The 21,683-nt window shown below is 32.0% G+C and overlaps 1 protein-coding gene across 4 annotated transcripts in view; it reads right to left on the bottom strand.

The window, feature by feature from the left end:
• Positions 1–21,683, bottom strand: part of Agl (amylo-alpha-1,6-glucosidase and 4-alpha-glucanotransferase) — a 71,460-nt gene that overhangs the window by 37,969 nt on the left and 11,808 nt on the right. For all 4 annotated transcript variants that reach the window (XM_076863409.1, XM_076863407.2, XM_076863408.2 and 1 more), the window contains exons 4-21: positions 21,336–21,502; positions 20,263–20,466; positions 16,941–17,122; positions 16,667–16,778; positions 12,839–12,962; positions 12,409–12,511; positions 12,223–12,320; positions 10,714–10,853; positions 9,331–9,518; positions 7,390–7,513; positions 6,621–6,784; positions 6,216–6,317; positions 5,955–6,110; positions 5,690–5,840; positions 4,125–4,249; positions 3,924–4,036; positions 3,676–3,810; positions 402–532 (exon numbers count right to left, since the gene is read on the bottom strand). In XM_076863409.1, coding sequence (XP_076719524.1) covers positions 402–532; positions 3,676–3,810; positions 3,924–4,036; positions 4,125–4,249; positions 5,690–5,840; positions 5,955–6,110; positions 6,216–6,317; positions 6,621–6,784; positions 7,390–7,513; positions 9,331–9,518; positions 10,714–10,853; positions 12,223–12,320; positions 12,409–12,511; positions 12,839–12,962; positions 16,667–16,778; positions 16,941–17,122; positions 20,263–20,466; positions 21,336–21,502 — 2,519 coding nt within the window. The remainder of the gene's footprint in view (positions 1–401; positions 533–3,675; positions 3,811–3,923; positions 4,037–4,124; positions 4,250–5,689; positions 5,841–5,954; positions 6,111–6,215; positions 6,318–6,620; positions 6,785–7,389; positions 7,514–9,330; positions 9,519–10,713; positions 10,854–12,222; positions 12,321–12,408; positions 12,512–12,838; positions 12,963–16,666; positions 16,779–16,940; positions 17,123–20,262; positions 20,467–21,335; positions 21,503–21,683) is intronic.

The raw sequence follows: 21,683 nt of genomic DNA on the forward strand, positions 1-21,683 counted from the left end.
CTTTTTGAACATAATAAACCAAGTCAAAAAATATTAATTAAGGTTAAAGTATATTTAAGAATTCTAAATGTTTTGAACGAATGACACAGAGCCAGTAATTCTAGGTAGCATTTACTGAGTGAATACTTTGTGCTACACCCTGGTTATAGTGTTTTACTTGAATGATTTTATTTACTCCTCATGAAGCCTTCTGAATTAGTCAATATTATTCACATCTACTGAGGCATCAACTGGGGTACAGAGAGAGTATGTTACTTGCCAAAGGTCAATGAGTATGGAACAGAGTCACAGCTTGAACCCAGGCAGTTGTACTCTCAGCCCATACTTCTATTTCTTTAAGGAAGACATTGTATGTCTGTAAAAGAAAAATAAAAAGTTTGTCTATTCTTATACTTGCTTACCTTGAAGACCTGCATATTTAAGGGAAGACCAGTTTGGTATGTCATAGCAACCTCCACCATCTTCCTGTTCTTCTGATTCACATCGGTAAAGTATCTGATTTAGCTCAGTCAAAGTTAATTTAGAGGCAATACTAAGAATTGAAAAACAAAGATAAAAGGTTAAATATACTGACTTTTACTTGCTTTTAATAAAAGCAAAAGAATAAAACCTGCATTATAAAGTATCTTGGTAATGTACATTTTAGGAACTCAGTATTAAAATAAACATCATATATATGTTATTAATAGTAACCAAGAAGCACAAAATGCTAGAAATTAAATTACAACTAATATTACTCCAAAACCAAGTACATGATTAAAGCACCAAATTTTATTGATTAAAGCATGATGGAGGATTAAAATCAGCATACTACAATGATGCAACCATATCAATGTTTATAGCACCTCAATTCATAATAGCTAAACTATGAAACAAACCTAGATGCCCTTCAACAGAGGAAAGATGAAGAAAATGTGATACATACACACAATAGAATATTACTCAGCCTTAAAAAAACTGAAATTATGACATAGGCAGGTAAATGGATGGAACTAGAGAATATCATGCTAAGTGAAATAAGCCAATCCCAAAAAACCAAAAGCTGAATGTTTTTTCTGATAAGTGAATGCTGATCCATAGTGGGGTGGGGGATAGGGAAAAATGAAGGGACACTGGTTTGTGTACAGGGAAGTCAAAGGAGTCAGGGGAAAGGTGTGGTTGTGGGGAAGGGAAGGACAGTAAAAAGAGACAGACATTATTATCCTATATATATGTATGATTACACTACTGGAGTGACTCTGAACCATGTACAGCCAGAGGAATGAGACGCTGTGCTCCATTTGTGTACTAAACGTCAAATGTATATTCTTCTGTAAAATAAATAAATTAAAAAAAAAAAAAAAAAGGCATGATGGAGCCAGCTGTGGTGGCACACACCTGCAATCCCAGTGGCTGAGGAAGCCAATACAAGAGGATCTCAAATTCAAGGCCAGACTCAGAAATTTAGCAAGGCCCTAAGCAACTTAGTGAGACCCTGTCTCAAAATAAAAAAATAAACAGGCCTGGGGATGTGATTCAGTGGTAAAGCATCCCTGGATTCAATCTCTAGTACTGGGGGTGGGGTGGGGAGAATACAAAGATCTTTTGGGTTTTTTATATACTTTATATTATATATTATTAGTCTATTTTTTAGTCCTTTCAGTTAGACTTAGTTTTTTCCCTAATAAGTGTGACATAAAGAACTTTTTATGCTGTTTATCTTAAAAATTTGGAATACCTATCAAAGGATCAATAAAGGGATAATCAAAAGTCAAAGTTAACCACCTAAGAAACAACAGTCTTTGCCGTTGTATTTCTCTCCTGGCACCATCTTTCGTATCAGGTTGCACTGCCCCTCAGTTCCATCATTCAAGAAACCAGCATCTTCTCAGAAAAAAGATGCTTCTTGATAATGGTCAGAGGAAAGTCTAAGTGTCGTGGCCTTAATTTCCCTTCATTCAATTAGCACTGAGACTGTAAAACTGACTGCAGATGAATATAACTGAGTTGTATTTTCCTGTATTTCTGGTTGCTCAGGTGACTTCATTTTACATAATTGCAATTTTATGTGAATATATGTCCTCTTGAAATAAATCCTTCTTTGTCTTTTTGTTCTGTCTTGGCTTAGAGCTGTGCTTTGTCTCTATCTCAGCCTCTCTCCTCACAGCTATATTTCATGAATCAAGACTGACCATTTGCAGACTTACTACCAACTTCACTTTAGGGCATTATTTTCCAACATGTAGCCAGTGGACTCCTTCCACAAGAATAACCTTGAAAGCTGTTTAGAAGGCAGATTTCTTGCCCTTGCCCTGAAATACTCAGAGTAGGTTCAAGGGGGAATGTGCTTTTATAAGCATTCTACAGAAACATACATCTATTGCAAATTGTTTTTTTAGCAGCTACTTTGCTAAGAATGGTTTCTTAATTTTTTAATTCTTAATTTCTTAATTCTTTCTTAATTTCTTCAATAATAAATGTGCTCATAAAACAACAAAAAATTTAACACCAAAGAGAAATGGGCTAATATATAAAATGACATTTCACCAGATAAGTACAAATGGACAAAAAACTTAATTAATATGTTGAGATGTTATTTTAAAGTATTTTATACTTCATATTTACCAATTTAACTAGTAATAACTAATATTTATGATCATTTACTGTGTGTTAAACATGATGTGTTTTATATGAATAATTCTCACAACTCTCCATTAACAGGCACTCAGTCTTATTTCTTATAGTTAATAAGAATCCAAAAAAAATAATAATTCTTACCTAGTCTGGGTCTATACTCAGCTTTAACGTACTGCATTACAATAATATATATTCAGTATTGGTAAGGATGGACACTCTAACACTGACCTGAATATTCTCATTAGTACAATCTTCCTGGAAAAGACGTGGCAGTATAGACTGAAAGACACAATCTTATAATACAATTTAACACCAAAATTTAATTTCTGGAAATTTATCCTAATAAGAATGAGAGCAAACACATCAAGCCCTCTATGTGCTAGTCATTCTATTATAAGTGGTTTGTATTTGCCCTATTTAATCCTTACAAAACCTAAGAGGTAGATACTATTTATTATAAGCTCTTTTTTCCAGATGAGGATTGAGCTGAAGAAAGTTATTAATAACTTGTCTAAAATCATTGATGGTGATGAAACTATAATTGAACCTACATCTAAGCTTCAAAACCCATATTATTCAGTATTAGTGGAACACATAGAAAGTGAATAATTAAAGATTTATTCCAAGAAGAATGTACAAAGACATAAATAATAGGGAATAATTAGAACCATTCTAGATGTCCAAAATGGAAAATGATTGAATAAATCATGGTATAGCCATATAATAGAATAATATGTTGAAATTTTAAAAAATGATGTAGTGAGGAGTGTGATGTATAGAACCTAATCTCATTTCAATAAAATTGTGTGTGGGTCTCTGTTTATGTAGACATGTATGTATCTATATCTGAAGAAAGACTGCACAAGAATGAGAAAGCACCCCTGTGAATACCCACATGAATGATAATATAATAGAATAACAACAGCTGATGCTGACGCTGCTGGTCCCTGCACCACACTTTAAATAGTATGGACAGAGAGGACCATTAACGTGTTTAAATCAAGCAACAACTCACCAGTTATTAAAATATTAAATCTCTATAAAATAAGACATACTTACGAAGCAAAGGGGATTTTTAATATAGGATCTGCGTTGTCAACAACAAGGCTCCCAGATTTAAAGTGAGGACTGAACTGTGTCAGATGATTTCGAAGAATTCCAACAGCAACTTGTGCATGTGGATCAAGACTAACTCTGAATGATGTTAATAAAAAATGGTTGATTTTTAGGAGTGATTTATTCAAAGTTTACAGTTAAACTGTTTTAAATATAAGTAAAGTCAATAATTTGAACTCTAATTAACATACCTGAATATTATAACACTTCCTGGAGACAAGTTTTCAAATTCTATTTCTTGAATATATCCATTGGGCCCTTTTGTGGCAACTCCAGCTTGTTTAACAATTTTACTTTCATTAAGCTTGAAAAAAATATGAAAATCCATTCAACAAATAATTCTCATGACCTTAAAATGTTCAACATAATAGAAAGAGGTGAATCCCAAATACCTGAATATGTTCTCTAATTTCTACTGTGATATTTGGTAACCCATTGATTGAATTCTCATCCTTCTTATAAGGTTTTGTATTTCTCTCAACAGTTCTAGCTTCAAGAACTACTTCTTCAATTTTGCCTACAAATATATTAAAAAGTTAACAAAAAATTGTTCCAAATGTACATTCAAAATTTAAATAAGAATATTACCAACCATAGCAAATTATATTAAAAACTGAATGACAAAATACGAAATACACTTAAAATCACAATTTGTAGACTTAACAGATGGAAATGTTTTAAGAATCATCACTGATCAAAACAAAACCTGAGATAATACTGTACAGTGATGGAGTTCTGTAAAAGTAACTATGAAGGGATGGGGCTGGGAGCACGGGTCAGTAGTAGAGCATGTGCTAAGCATGCAGGAGGCCCTGGGTTCAATCCCCAGCATCAAAAATAGAAAATAGGGCTGAGGTTGTGGCTCAAAGGTAGAGTGCTTACCTAGCACATGTGAGGCACTGGGTTCAATCCTCAGCACCACATAAAAATAAATAAATAAAATAAAATCATCGTATCCATTAACAACTAAAAAAAAATAGAAAATAAACACAAAAATCTATGAATATTAGTAAAGATTCAATGAGATTACTGAATATAAATTTAACAGTTAAGGAAAGTAAGGAATATTTAACACTAAAACTATTCAGGTTGATAATATTTAAAGATTGGAATTATACATATTTAGCAACCAGCATTGAACACCTATAGAATGTGATTATTTTTATGAGACTCTCCAAAGTCGTACTGTTGCTGCTTACACAGAATCATGCTATGCTATCATATACTATCTGTAATAACAAGAAAATAAAATATAATTATCTAGAAAAAAGTCTAGAAATAATAACATATCTCAGGGATATAGTTTATAATTAAGTATCAAAAGAGAGACATAGAATATGATTGTTATATCTTTAGAAAGAAAAATCACTGAGTATGTATAGGTTTTTGAAAGAGGTGGAACTTTAGTCCTTGAAGGATATAAATCATATACAGATAGAAATAAGACTTCTTGGGAAACAGTGAAAACATCTATTTGGCTGAAACAGTAGATTAATGCAGGGCTAGGATAGTAGATGAGGATGGATTGCAAGGAATCTTAAGTATCATGTTAGACTATTTTCCATTTTTGTTTATATATGTGTATGTGTGCCAATGCAATACATACTTATACACACATATATAAATGTATGTCACACATATAAAAAGAAATATTTATCTATGTCAGAGTATAAGACAAATACATGTTCATTATATACATATTAAGGGAAAACAGAATGTATTAAGATGTAAACAAACCATTTAAAAATTCAAAAAAAGGTTAATATTTGAGTGTATTTCTGTCCAGATTTTGTTCCATGCAATAAAAATGTAAGTTATCCAAAATTTGTAATTCCTCTTATTAACTACATTCACACTTGCATTTGTTATATAGAACATATAATGATGATGTATATGGCATTATAGTATAATTTAATATAATGATATAATTACAATAACAATTTTTAGATTACATTACCAGGGATACACATTTGAGGCACTTCCTTGCTGTAAAATGAAGTTTTGGGATTCCTGAAAGCAGTTCTAGACACAGCCACAACAGACTGATGGATACTGGGTGAATGTCTGGTTACGGCCACTATATCTTCATCAACCTGATCCACATACACCTGAGAAGTGAAAAAAAGCACTTAATTAGCACTCAAATTGGGAATGAGTGCTCAAACTGATAAGTCTTCCCCTGTAAACTTTCAGAAAGATATTTAGGAAACTTGGTCTCTTGCCTGAATAAAGCCCTTGGCTCCAAGCTCTTGATGAAGTTTATTGATAGCACGCCTGGCTGCAATAATTCCACTTTGGAAATTGACATCACCGGTATTTGATGGGGATGCTCCAGGATTCCACTTAGTATAAAACCGTTCTTCAGAAACCACTGATATCTGGAGAACGGTAAAACTTAGTCATGTATACATTTTAATTACAATGAGAGTTTTTTGATAAAAATGCTAATCATATGAATTTTAAAAAACAACACAGAAACAAACCTGATGAGGTACTAGTTCATCATAGCCTCGTGTACTTCCACTAGCACAACATGCCATAGAAACAATTGTGGTACTTGGGAGAGCATCATAGGCTGATCTATGCTAGGAAACAATTAAACAGTAAAATATACTTTCTTTCAAAGGAAAAGCACTGTATCATAATAAAATAAATAAGTAAAATTCTGTATCATAATGAAATAACAAATAATTACACAAATACTTTCTATAAGATACATTAATTTGTTCTACAACAAAAGAACATCTTTAAAACCATAAGCTATAATTGCTTTTAAATCTAAGATACTATTTTGAAGTATGTGGATATTCATGCCACAAAATAGCAGATAAATAAACATCAAAATATCTAGCAAAATAAATAGATACAAGAAATGGAATGATGCTTACCACAATAGGACACTCGTTATCATGGGTAATATCCATAAACAGAGCATGTGCAATAGCCGGCATTAAGGGTCTCAAGCAGGGCTGAACAAAAGATCCGACAGGTTCTCCTCCATATCGGTAAACTAACCTGCCCTCTTCATGACTATTATATGCACTCATTGCCTCTGCGGAGCATTACAGAACATTTTAACAATCTCTATTACTTATGTCCAAGAAAAGGTTAAATTTCACAATTGATTTTTAAAATAAAGAACACATCAGTATAATCAAAAATAAAACTTCTTTAAGCAATTTCCTAAGTAATTAATGATAATTACTAAATGTCTACTAGTTTAAGTGACCAAAGTAGTCTTTTATAACTTAGGGGGAGAGATGGCTCAGATAGAAAAAAGTAAACCTCAGGTGTTTATTGAGATGTTAGCTATACAAAAATCTATAGGAAAAAAAATCTAAAGATTATATCATATACCCAGGTAGAAAATGAAGAACAGATTTGTATATTTTTAACAACAAAAAATGGTTTTGCTTGGGAGCCATTAGATCATCCTGACAACCTTGTGATTTGAAATGAGATCTTTTACCCCAAAGTAGAAATATTTACTGATAAAAATAGATTGAGTTAGATTGGAAACTCTCACATAGACTATCCAAAAGAATATTAATTGTATTGAAAATTATTAAGAATTACATTAAAAACTACTAAATGTCTTTTAGTACACTTAAACAAAAGCTGAAGTTTTAAATGGGAAAGACACTTCAACAAGCCTACCTCTTATTAAGGAACTAATGCCCAGTCTAGTAACAAAGATATTGTCCAGTTCTTCGTTTCCCGTGAACAGTTCAGCTACTACATATAAATTGGGTTGTAATTTCCTAGCAGCATCCAACATGTACTGAAAAAAGCACAGTCACACATGTAAAAGAGAGAAAAGTGAAACAGGTAGGAAGGGAGGAGACAAGACTAGGCATGGGTTTAACACAAGAAGATACATATGGTAAGACAAAATGAAAATTCAGAAAGAATTCCAAATGAAGTTTGATGTTCAAATGTGACAAAACAACAAACAGAACCAACAAACATAGGGAATATGAGAATATGTAGAGTAAAGCAGTTAAAAAGAAATTTAGATTTTGCAGAGATAGGGACACAAGGGAGAAAAGAAGAAGAAAAATGTTAGTGCTTTTAAAAAATGTAACCTGTATCACTGCAATTCTGCCAGTATTTCTCGCTGCTTCTTGTTTATATATATATAAATATATATATATTTATATATATATATTAGTTTGTAGTTGGACACAATACCTTTATTTTATTTACTTTTATGTGGTGCTGAGGATCGAACCCAGGGCCTTGCACGTGCTAGGTGAGTGCTCTAAAGCTGAGTCACAACCCCAGCCCTTGTTTGTTTTTAATATCTAGTCAGACTGCTAATTTCCAGGTGGTTTCCTAAGTAATTAATGATAAATTCCTTCCTGGTGAATTATTTAGCTATTGTAAAATTTAGGTCTGACTGCCCAAATTGAAGCCTGCAGATAACAAACTCTTAAGCCACTGAGTCCCATTTTCAATTCTGTAAATATTCCAATGAAATTGACATAGGTACATTAAAACAGGTAAAAAAATCATAATCTAGAGCTTACATATATTAATCAAATTTATATTATTATATATTTAATCATATTATATAATATGCATTCTATGTTGTATACTCTATTTAAGTTTTTATATGCATTCCATATATGGGATTATAGGACAAAATAGATTAAACTCGTTACATTTTCTACCTCTGAGACTTATGATCTACATTGATGCTACACAGAATCAGAAAATAGTAGCTTATAATAAAAAAATTAGATTGGTTCCAAAAATGTTTTAACATATCCTTACATAAAAGATAACAAAATACCTGGAATCCTAACAAGCACAATCCTAGAGGATTTTATAACTTAAAATTAAGTGAATTAAGTTAGCTTTAACATTTAGTTGTGCCATAATGTTATAAGTATATATTTGTGTGTGTGTACATACATGTACATATTTTTTTGCTATTGTTAAAGCACAATATGAAGACAAAGAGCTGCCATTGGGGGAGGTAAATAATGTTCTATCAGCCAATGTTCTTATTTCATGTTTACTTAATTAGTGTTTACTAAATCCCTCAAAAATCAAATCAATTTTTCATCACAGGACTTGAGACATATATATTATAGAAAATTATTGAAATAGGTATTTTTCAGATAAGCACGTATTTCCAAAAAATTGTTACTAGGAAGCTATCAAGAATCTTATTAGCAAGATTAAAATTATAAGTATTTATTTACAAAGTTGTATTAGGTAGAAGATAATATTATAAATATTGGCATTATTCAAAAGTTGCTTTAAAAAGCCCAAAAGACGAATAGACAATAGTTATATTTACACTTTTGTTTTCATAAATAATTGATAAAAATGGAATTGACAAATATGATCGCTCTTCCTGAATTCTTCCTGAATTAAAATTTAAAAATTAACTTGCTAAACATTTTATAACCCAGTATTCCTTAACAATTGCATTTAAAGATTGTTAGAATTATTCAAATTATAGAAAAATATAATTCAATGCCAAATCAACGCTTGTGTTCAACTAGCTATCTGTATAGTCTACTTGAGGAAAGCTGGGAAGAAATCTTGAATATCTTTGCTTAATGTGGATGAATTGTTTTTCTATACCTCAGCTACATGAAGAGGTGTTGAGTGGCAGTTATCAAGACGCACTCCCTGGAAATAAGTTGCAGTTATTTCGGTATATTTTTTCATATGTGCCCAGAGATAAGGGCAGTCCTCTGGTTTATTTCCATAGCGTAATTTAACACTGTCTCCCCAACAAATCAGTTCTCTTCTTAAATAAACATCTGAACCTGTTAAAAAAGAAGTTTGTTTTCAATGGCTTAAGAAATAGAATAAAAATAGAATAAAAATAATAAATAGAATAAAAATAAGAAATAGAATAAAAACGTTTCAATGGCTTAAGAAATAGAATAAAAACGTTTCAATGGCTTAAGAAATAGAATAAAAACGTTTACTTCAAGGAACTATACCATTTTAGAACTGCATTATTTCTACCATAAATGATTTATTGGCTAAAATCATATCTAAAATGATATAGGACAAAGTTTTCTATCTTATATATATATGTGGCAAAAATTACACCTTATAGTCTCTTTAAAAGTTTGAGCTCAATTTCAAAATTCCAAGTTATTTCCTGAGGAAAAATAGTGATAGTATTATCATACACTCTTATAACTATAGTTCTACCAAAACATTTTAAGGCTCCGTCTCCAATATTTATTTGGCAAGAGGTTATATTAAATTCATGGCATATAGAAGAATTTCTTTTTTTCATTTAGAATGGTTAGAAAAGAAAGGTCAGAAATACTTAAGCCCAAGGTCATATTCTTAAATAACAACATATAAGATTTCTGAATCAATTCTAAGGTCACAATAATAAACTACTAATTCTAAACTGTTGAAAAAAATACATATCAAGGTGTTTTCTATAAAACGCTTCCTGGCAATAACATGGTTGTTGAAAACAAGATGCTAGAGGGCTGGGGATGTGGCTCAAGCGGCAGCGTGCTCGCCTGCCATGCGTGTGGCCCGGGTTCGATCCTCAACACCACATACAAACAAAGATGTTGTGTCCACCGAAAACTAAAAAATAAATATTAAAAATTCTCTCTCTCTCTCACTCTCTCTTTAAAAAAAAAAAGAGAATGTAAAATGATAACAGTGTAAATATTTAAAAAAAAATTAAAAAATAAAAAAAAAAGATGCTAGAGTAAGTGAGGGGAACCTGAAAAAAAAAATTAGTTTCTGGTATAACTGCCTTTTAAATACATTAATACCTCTCTGGCCAGTGGTTGAAAATCTCTCTTATGTAGATGTAATTATAACAGCATTAGTTTCAAAGTTCTACCTCCTTTTCTTCTCTCTCAAACTGGTGAAACAGTTTAAAAACCTCTAGCCTAGTGGGGAAACAATCAAAGAAACAGATCATATTGAACTTTCTATGAAATTTTTTCCCTGTCCATTGAGAAGTCAAAAGTGATGTACCTGGTTCAGCAAAGTTTCGAAGAGGATCATCTCCCATCACCCATCCATTATGTGCCATGAAAAAACAAGCTTTATTTGGAAGGTGAATCATAGATTCTTCTGCAGATAAGGCCATTTCTTCAAATGGGAAAGTAAAATACCTGTAGAGATAAAATTAAATATTAAATCCACACAGAGAAACTGCTTGGAGAGAATCTGAATTAGCAACATTAAAAATTAAACTTTCCTTATGAGTATAATAAATAAAATTAGTGAGACACCATTTACAGGGAAAAAAATTTCAATATAGGTGAAAAATCAATAAACATTATTTACCTCCCCAAATGGCAGTAAATCTAATAGGATCTGACGAATGGAGTTAACATTGTAGCATATATAATGCTAACATTTTAAGAAATTTTTAAAACCTCTCTTAAAATCACAAGAAAACAATTGAGATATTGATGCTACTTCTCAAAGGCTTTTACTATCTTCTAGTTGCCCAATTTATGTTACATTTTACCTCTAAAGTAAAGAACTATGTGGTTGGGGTATAGCTCAATGGTAGATGGCTTGTAGAGCCCCTGGGCCCAATCCCCAGCAAAGTTAAAAAAAAAAAGTTAAAAAAAAAAAAAAAAAAAAGAGGAGGAGGAGAAAATAAGGATCTAAATGCTTGCTCAATTTGATTAACACTGTATTTATCACTAACTGCTATGGTTTGAGTGTGTCTCCCAAAAGTTCATGTGCTGGAATCTTAATTTCTTAATGTGAGAGTGTTAGAAGATGGGCATTATTTTTAGTACTTGGGTCATATGAGTGGAGTCCTCATGAATGAATTAATGCCTTTCTTGTGGGAGACTCACACAAAAAACTGGATTAGTTATCAAGAGAGTGGGTTGTTAGAAAGTAAGACTGCCCCTCCTGCTTTGTCTCTTTCGTATGTGTTCACTTGCCCTTCCCCTTCCTATCATGAGTTGAGGCAGCTGGAGGCCCTTACCAGAAGCTGAGTAAATGCTAGTGTAACACTCTTAGACTTCTCAAGTCTCCAAAACCTTGAACAAAACTAAATCTTGCTTCTTTTTTTAATATTTATTTTTTAGTTGTAGTTGGACACAACGACACAACTATTTTATTTATTTATTTTTATGTGGTGTTAAGGATTGAATCCAGGGACTCACACGTGCTAGACTCTGCCACTGAGCCACAACCCCAGACCCTAAACTTTGTTTCTTATGAATTACCCAACATCAAGTATTTTGTTACCACAACAGAAAACAGACTAAGACACTAAGTATGCAGACCTCCAGAAACATTAATGTAAATAACAACAACTATAAATTTGTTCATATGGATGGTCATTTTTCTAACTAAAGATTTGCCTAACACAATTAAACGTAATTCCAAATCAAAACTCTCGTAGTTTAAGAAATGTACTGAAGTTGTGCTTTAAAGGAAACATTTAGGTTAATTCACAGTTGAAAACAAATTTTAGTTTTTAATCGTTCATGAAAAGAAAAGAAAATGGAATACCTGGTAACTAAAGGATATCTTCTAGTGACAGGTCCTAGTTTAGGACCATGGCCAGCCAGTCGTTCATAAAACACATTTCCCAAAAGGCAATTAACTGCCTGGAAAACATTAAATTATATTGCATCATCATCAACAATAAAAAAATAGCTTAAAGACTCAAAGAAAAACAATAAATATAGGTAAAACCTGTTCCTGATGATAATTCATGAGTTGATGCTTCTCTGAATTCAATTCATCAATTCTATTACGGAACCAATTACAGCATTCTTCAATCGCAGCTGGCCCATCGCTAGAGCAGATAAAGCAATACAAACCTATTTAACATTTTTTACAAAACTTACAAATAAAATTTTTCTAACAAGGGTCATAGAAATCTTAATCATCAGAATCTTACTATGACTGAAAAACTTTTCCAACAGTAAAGACTGTTACATACATGCACAGGAATATGACCTGGCACAAATAAAAAACATGAATATGTCATGTGCTGAAGTAGAATTATGGTGCCTATTTCATTTCATATGAAGGTTTCAATAAGCTCTTTGAAAATTATACTAGCCATAATGGTTTATAAGTAGTAGCAGTATTTATTTCACAAAGAAAACAAATAACATACTCATGTGGTATAAAAGTCGCTAGTGCAATGTTCATATCCACAGTGCAGCCAAGCCTTCTGTATTCAGGATCCTGAATAATCTTCAGATGCTGCTTCGGATCAGACTTGGTTACTCTCCTATTTCCTGAAAGAAGAAAAGATGAGTGCTTAAATGCAAATATTCACAGGGAGATTATAACTGTCACTGATTTTAAATTTTTTTAAATATTTATTTTTTAGTTGTAGTTGTACACAATACCTTTATTTTATCTATTTTTATGTGGTGCTGAGGATCAAACCCAGGGCCTCGCATATGCTAGGTGAATGCTCTACCGCTGAGCCACAACCCCAGCCCCTGATTTCAAATTTTAAATATACAATTATTTCATAGAAAATAAAACAAATATTAATTTCATAACCATCTTCCTACTCCTCCATCCTCCTGCTTATCATCTCCATACCACATATCATACACATACACACAGTGGGTGGGGGTAACACACAGAGACAAAAATATCATTATGAAACAAAAAACAAACAAACATAGGGATTGTTATCAGTTCAACTCAAGCCCCACTTTTTTGCTCTCAGTCAATGTCCACTACTCCTATTGCTTCTTCTTTTTTAACACTGCTGGGAATCAAATTCAAGGCTTTATGAGTGCCAGGAAATACTCAACTCCTTCAGCCCTACTTATTAAACTTTATGACACCTGGACTTTGGTAGTAGCATTTTCTTGTCAAGCGCTACCAAATAGTCTAACCTCAGGAGTTGTGTTTCCTCAAAGATTGCTTCCAATTCTAAAGTAAATCTTATTAAAAACTTGACTTTCTTTGCTTTCTCTGAAAGAAGTACTTGTGATGGAAGGCGGGAATGAACGGTGGGCATATCTGAGCCAAGTCTAAACGGAGGTAGGCCCTTTGGAGAACACTTGGTGCAATTTCACTGATCTGAGACCACTCCTTTGCTTTTGCGGATGCCTGACTCAGAGAGAATTCTGTTATACTGAGGAATTTATTGGGTGAAACAGCCCCAGGTTCAAACACAACTCCGGGGAGATGGAGAGAGATACCAGTGCCCCAACTAGTCTTGAGGTGTCAGCTGCCTCCAGGAGGAAGAATTACTGGGCAAGTGGTAAGTCACCAATTAGGCTAACTTCCCCCACAGCCTCCTGCTTTTAGTTTTCCTTTGAAGAACCCTTCCTCACAATAAATTCCTTTGGCCTGTTTCTTTATAAATAAAGCATTTGTGGGCTTTTTCCTTTGTTATATACTAGGCTTAATTTTCCATTAATTAATTAATTTGTCCTGTTTTATTCTAAAGAGACCTTGAAATGGCTTACAAAACACAAGCAATAAAGTAAAACAGATTCTTAAAACTCAGTTTCTAAGGTTCATCTGGAAGAGTAAATGTGCTAAAAAAAATGCTTGAGAAAGAAAAAACAAATCTATACCAGTAGTATCAATAAATAGTTTTTAGTATTGATAGAATTGAAGGCAGATAAATGGAAAACACAGATAAAAGCCTAAAGTATATTTAGGATATGGCTATACACTAAGAAGTATTATGGTTGTATTTCAAATCAGTGTAAAATTATGGATTATCAATTTAAAAACATTTTAAAAATAAAGCTAAATACCTTTTTCATGTGATACACATAAATTGTAGCTTCACAAAATATTTTATTGGAAAATATGAATAATATTATTAGAAAAAACAGTATGTTTATGAAAAGCCTTTTCTAAACATGATGTGAAAAGCCATAAAAGAAAAGACTGACTACATTGAAAATAAACAGCACCATAAGCAATAGTTAAAAGATCAACAGCATACTAAGAAAATATATTTAACACCTATATAATAAGGAACCATCAATAATAATGAATCAATTTGAAAAGGACAAACAGTCCAATAAAAAATGGGAAGAAATACTAACACACAATTAGTGCAAGAAATGTAAGTGGCTAATTAACATGTGAAAAGATACTTCATTAACATAAAAAGAAATATCAACTAAGACAAGATATTTAACCATACATACCAAGATTGAAAAAAGATTTTAAAGATTATTGGCATCACATGTTGGTGAGAGTTTTTCAAAACATGTGAGTAGGTATAATTTTAAAAAAGCAATTTGATGATATCTATTGTATTTGAAATTTGCATATCCTTTGACCTAATTGTTTTACATATAACAATTTACCCTGTAGATCTAATTATATAGCAAATAAACATACATATACAGGGTATATTTTAGATACTACTGATTATAAGAATATAAGTTCCACTAGGGCAAGGTTCTTACTATGTTTGCCATTGAATTCTCATGCCTGAGTGTCCAGCACACAGTAGGTGGATCAATAAAAATGCATTGAATCAAAGAATTACAAAAAAATTGGGGAAAAAAAAGCTAGTTAAAGTACTCTTTTTATTTTTAAACATTTGTTTGTCTGTTTGTTTGTTTGTTTATTTATCTATCTATCTATTTTTTATAGATAGATAGACTGAGAATGGAACCCAGTGCCTCACATGTGCTAGGCAACCACTCTACCACTGAGTCACAATCCCAACCAGTTAAAGTATGTTAAAACAGTGTATTGCTACTTGGGAGTTAAGAAAAATAACTATAATAAATTCATATTGTCAACTAATGAACAAATTAAATAGTCCATGCTTTAGTTTAATGTATATAACATATATACAAATATAAAATGTGTATGTGTATATATATATATATATATATATATATATATACACATATAGTTTACAGAGAGAATTATGTAAAACCACATGTAAAATCTGAATTTCTTTCAAAAATAATCTGAAAGGAAACACAGAAACTATTACTTGGTAGTTCCCTCAAAGTATGTTTTGTAGGAGGGGAAGTTGCACATTGTATTTTATTATATTTTGAACTATTTGGGGCTTTTTCTCTTTATAATGAGCACACATATTACATATAAATGATACTACTTATAAATATTAAAGGAGAGAGAAATTTTTGGTGAATGAAATATGAAGCAAAATCAGGACTAAAAGTTCCTGTATTATGGTGATACATACTTGTAAAAGTTGATGCCTGAATCTAACTGAGTTCTTAAATGTAAAGGCAAACTCATTTCTACTTCAAAGGCAGTATATTTGGGTCCTATTCTAGTTTTGGTCTCTGGACAAGGAAGAAAATTTCCTATTTTAAAAGAACCCCTCCCGGGTCCCCAAACATCCTCCCGGCTGTCCCATACTACATGCAGATACTTTCTTCATAATCCTTTCTAATTTGTCTCCTAAAAAACTCAAGTTCTCTTTGAGTATGTTTCTTCCCTTATTTTGTTAAGGGGACACTGATTAACTAGATTAGTTACATCCTTAACTGAATATTTACTTCTTTACCTTTTATTATTAGCTAATATCTAGCTTCAGTCTCACTAGTTGTAAGGAGGGTGTTTGTGGTGAACACCATGGGTTGGAAGTCCCTCTTGCATAGTTAAGATTCTTACCTTAGACAGCAGAAGATTCACATTTCTCGATTTCAAAGCTTTGTTCAAGCCTTTCTCAGCTGAAGTAACCTGCTCTACCTAATTCCCATTCATGTTTTTAACAAATATATGCTGAGTTTGACTATATTCTGAGCATTCTGCCAACAATAAAATGAAAATTGGTTTTATTATTAGAGCATGCCCTTTAGATGTTTCAGCTTCCAGAATCAGTTTTCAAATACCAAAAATAACAAAAATATTGTATCAAAACAACAGATTTAATGAATATTAACCAAGAAAAAAAGGAGTTATCCTTTTAAAAGTATATTAAATTTCTTAAAATTGATAGGAACAATCTACTGCATCTATTTACCTTGAGTTAGAAGTCTTCTAAATTGTTCAACTGCTTTGTGAACATCTACTTGGAAAAATTCCCAGAGTTGGATCTTTGGAAAAATATCCTCCCAAATTATTTTTCGAATACACTGAAAAATTTTAACAGTTAAAACATATTTTTAAATATTATACCAAATATTGTTTAACATATTAAAATACTGATTATAAATAATTTTCAGCTATATATTTAATTTGTACTTAAGAAATTTTGTTATTTTGATTTAGTGTGGTATTACTGTATGAATACCTACATTCATGTGTTGATCATTTTCAATCAAAGCAGGTATTCCTTTTTCTTTGTATTTCCCTTCTGCAACATCACAGGAAAAATGCCAGAGTGCTCTGTCTAAGACCCAGGCAGGTTTTAAGTGTGGAGAATTCACAAGATTATATGCAGATTCTGGATGTTCCTGGATCCATTTACTATTAGCAGCTTAAAAAAAATAAAAACAAATAAATTTGAACAAAAGAAAACTCATATCTTATAATTAAATTGAAAATGGTATCTATGTTAAGTTTAAAGATGAAATATCAACATCTACCACCCACTTCCTTCTATATTTAGATATCAATATTTTATACTGATTCTGTTTTATGAAAAAAAAAACTTTGGTTTTGGTATCTTCTTATACACTTGTTTTTTAACTTAAATATTGCTTAGGAAAATACGAAGGAAGAAAAATTAGTTCTTTCACAAGTAACATCTTTGCACAGCTAATCCTAAAGGGTAAAATATGTTGTTTTTATGAGATTGAGAAATTGCTAATTTAATTTTTTAAATAGACAAAAGTTAGACCCAATTTGTTTTATGTTTACAATGGACTAATGCCCCCTGAATTCATACTGAGGAATACAAGTGGTTAGAAAAATGGAAAGTAATACCTACTGCACACCCAGAATTGTTCTATGCAGTTAAATACACTTTGTTATTCTCATTTCCTCTCACACAATACAGAACATACTGTTATGTTCCTCTCATAGAGGAGGAACTAAGGCTCAAGGGTTGAGTAATTTGGCCAGAGGAATTAATGTAAGTCTCTCTTCAGAATCTGCAATTGTGACCACTTTGCTGTGCTGATGAGATGACCATGTTTGTGTCTTATTTACTCAGTGAGCACTCTTACAGAATTTTAGAATCAGTATCATTTTTAGTTTCTGTCATTTATTTAGTAAGCAATTTAGTTATTATTTATTTATACCCACAATAAACAAACACTTAGGTGAAGTCAGGATATATAAGGAGCAGAGATCATATAATAAAAGTGAAATTAAAGCCCAGCTTGGTGTGCACATCTGTAATCTTAGGTATGTAAGAGGCTGAGACAGGAGGATCAAGAGGTTATAAGCCAGCATGGGCAACTTAGTGAGACCCTGTCTCAAAATAAAATAAAAAGGGCTGGGAATATAGCTCAGTGGCAGAATAACTTACTTAGAATGCACAAGGCCCAAGTACTGCCAAAAAAAAAAATAGTTAAACTGATAGTTCTCCAAATTGGTACCAAGATACTGCCCCCTAGATTTATCATCACATTCACTGAAATTCAAGTTAAAAAGACAAAATGTAGTCATATTTGTATCCCATTAGGATTCTCACTTACTGGTGATGTAACCTAGTGGTAGAGTCTCATGAGCAAGGCCCTGGGTTTGATTCTGAGGACTGTGCACGTGTGCGTGGGCACGCACGCGCGCACACACACACACACAGATATGTATGTTAAGGATAAATGACAAGGATATCCTGATATTTTTTCTTTTGATATGTTGCCCTAACTGGTCTTGAATTAGTAGGCTCAAAACAATCTTTCTGCCTCAGATTCCTAAGAGGCTGGCCATCTTCATGTCTGACTCTACCCAATTGTTTTGAAGGGTAAAATCTTAAAACTCTATTTATTTTCTCAATATTTTGATATAAAATCAAGTGGTAAGTGAAAGAATTCTAAACATTAGGTAGTGTAAGTATTTTTCTAATTTTACATGAAAGAGAAATCCACTCTATAGACTTCTGGAGTGCAGTAGTATAGAACTCAGCAAGTACTATCCCCAGCAAAACAATTGGTGAGAATTATAAAATACAATCATCTAAAGTCTCTGAAAATTATCCTGTGAACATTTAGCATATGGAGAGCATTTATCTAACGTAAGAACAGTAATTGTCTCGCAATATGATCAATAGTAACACATATACTAGACCATGCACTTAGAAGGCATAGCTTCCCTTTACCATCTTCTCTGGGTGGGATATGACACAGGAATTGGAGCAGCCATGTTTGATTAAAAGCTGTAAGCAAAGCAATGGAGACAGCAGAGCTACACGAGAAACAACCTCCTTTCCCTGCACCATTGAGCTAGTACTCTAGTCCTGAAATGCCTACCTAATCTTTTGTAAAATCTACATACAATCTCAATGTTAAGTCACTTTTTCTGTCTCTCTGTTACAGCTACCTAAGCCATATTTTAACTTTTACCATTTATAACTAATACAATGCAATCACATGATTTGATGAATTTGACATAAATAATATTATAGATGCCTAAGTAATTACCAATACTGTCAATTTTATATGTAATGAATACTTAGTTGTTTAGATTACAATGGCTTCACTGTAGACTTTGAAACCTGGTTTCCAGGAACACAAAGAAACACCGAATGTTAGAATATATCTATTTTTTCAACCTAATTTTGCTGCTATTGTTGGAGATTGTCATCTATATTGATGAAATAGATCAATAAATTTTTAAGTATCTTTATAATTCCTATGTTTACTTGGAAAATACCTCATGAAATTTCTTGAATTTTTGAACCACCCAGAATTCCTGTTCTATACATATGCAAATTAGTGGTCTCCACACTCTTCAACATTGTGGGCCACACAATATTTTGTAAGGTATAATGGGTTAAACTGAATACATGCCCAGAGGCATCATCAGTCCAGACTCAGTTGCTAAGACAGGTAAGAGGAATAACTATCTCCTTGAAGATCATCAGTTGAGAAAATTTGGTACATTTTATAGAACTCTATATAGCTAAGGTATCTTGGGAACAAAAATAGTCTTTTTTGGTGCTAGAGATGATCTAAAGCTCTTTTAATATATGAAGGATATAACTTCTGAGAGTTTATGGATAATTTTCTCCCCAGTAGTAGAAATCATGTAGTTCTTTTCATACATGCTATAGTACCAGATATTTTGCTATACAGAATATGTTTGTTAGTCTGGAAAGTATTAATACTCTATGTTGAGATATGATTATTAGGTCCTTTCTATCATGACTCTTTTTATAAACATCACATACAAATTATATTTGACTATATCCTCAACAAGCATTGTTTTCTTAGAACAAAAAAGTGATACTATATACAGTGATATTTGAAGTTGAAAGACATTATCATCATGTATGTCTATAAAATTTACATTACATAAGGAATGAGGATGTGGCTTGATAGTGAAATGCTTGCCTAACAGTTTTGAAGCCCTGAGTTCAGTTCCCATCACTGAAACAAACTGTTATATAAAATATCGAGGAATGAAATAATCAGAATTTAATATTCTCATCAAAATTAATGAAGTTCATACCAGTATGATTGTAGACAACATCTGTAATACAAAGAATATTCCATTCTTTTTTCAGTTTTTCTACGACCTGTCCAACATCATGCCATGTATACTTTTTATTAGGTCTTGAGAAATCAGGATTTAATTCTAACTGATCAGCAAGGGAGTAGCATGACCTAGATAGTCCGAGTGTCTGCAGTGGGGTGAAATGAATCATGTTGTAACCTGGAAAGCAAGACAACAAAGACCACTGTAAGAAAAAACAAACAAAACCAACCTAAAACTAAGAAAAATATCAATGTAAACTTTCTTAAGTAAAATAAAAAGGCTACCATGCTATTGGAAAAGCAGTCAACGACTTAAGTTCAAATTCTAGCTGTACCAAAAGAGACTTTAAGCAAGTCCACTTATATCTTTCAGAATATCAGTGTCCTCATCTACAAGACCAGGGTAATAAAATAGTGTACTAGAAAAAAATCACAAAACAATGCTTAGTTATTATTAGGGATTCAATTTCTATTTGTTGAATAGATATATTTATACACAAAAATATCAGTATACATTCATCTCCTAATTTTAATGTTTCACAGTACTTATAGTACATAGTTATGCCAGTGAACTTTTCATTTCTTTCTTCATCCTACATTTAACTTGAAAATAGAAAATTAATGTTACTCCTATTTTATGTAAGAGTAAAATAAGTTTTATCTTATTGTAAGTATTGTTGGCAGCTCATGCCTTCCATGTGGAAAGTCAATATTTATTAATTAAAATTATATAATAATATATTTCCTCTACATTTTAATAGTTTGCTACTGGTTTTATATGTCAAAGCAAAAAATCTCAGAAATAACAATGATCACATTTTATCATAGATGTCCTTAAGTTGAACCACATAACTTGACATTTTTATGGATTAAAAAGGGTCAACTTTAAAAATTTTCATATGGTTCTATTTTCATATGGTTCATATAATTACTAAATATATTAAGAGGTAAAATTAGAAGTAGGAGCAAAACCTCTGAAATCTGTATTTCAGAGGATAATTACATTTATTTTAAAAAAGAAAAGGAAAGAAACCAAGCTGACATCACCTGACTCTTTTGCAACCCTCAGTCTGTCTTCCCATTCATCCAAAGGTCCTAAACACTTGGCTAAGAATGTCTGGAGAGTAACACAGTCCAAGGGTAACACGTGATCATCACTGCCAACACGTAAAACAGGGTCCACAACTATGTAACCTCCACCACTTTTCTCATTTCTAAGGAAAAAGAGCAAAATTAAAACTTTCCATTTAATGAGAGGGAAAAAGTGAGATTTTTCTAGTATCTGAATAACTGGAAGGAACTATCCTATTTAAAATTATATTATTTCTAACACATACAATAATTTACAAAGTTGCAACAAAATTTAATGGAAAGCAATTTTTTACCCATTCTGCA

Source organism: Callospermophilus lateralis, chromosome 7 (genome assembly GCF_048772815.1).
Source record: "Callospermophilus lateralis isolate mCalLat2 chromosome 7, mCalLat2.hap1, whole genome shotgun sequence".
NCBI classification, from domain to species: Eukaryota; Metazoa; Chordata; class Mammalia; order Rodentia; family Sciuridae; genus Callospermophilus; species Callospermophilus lateralis.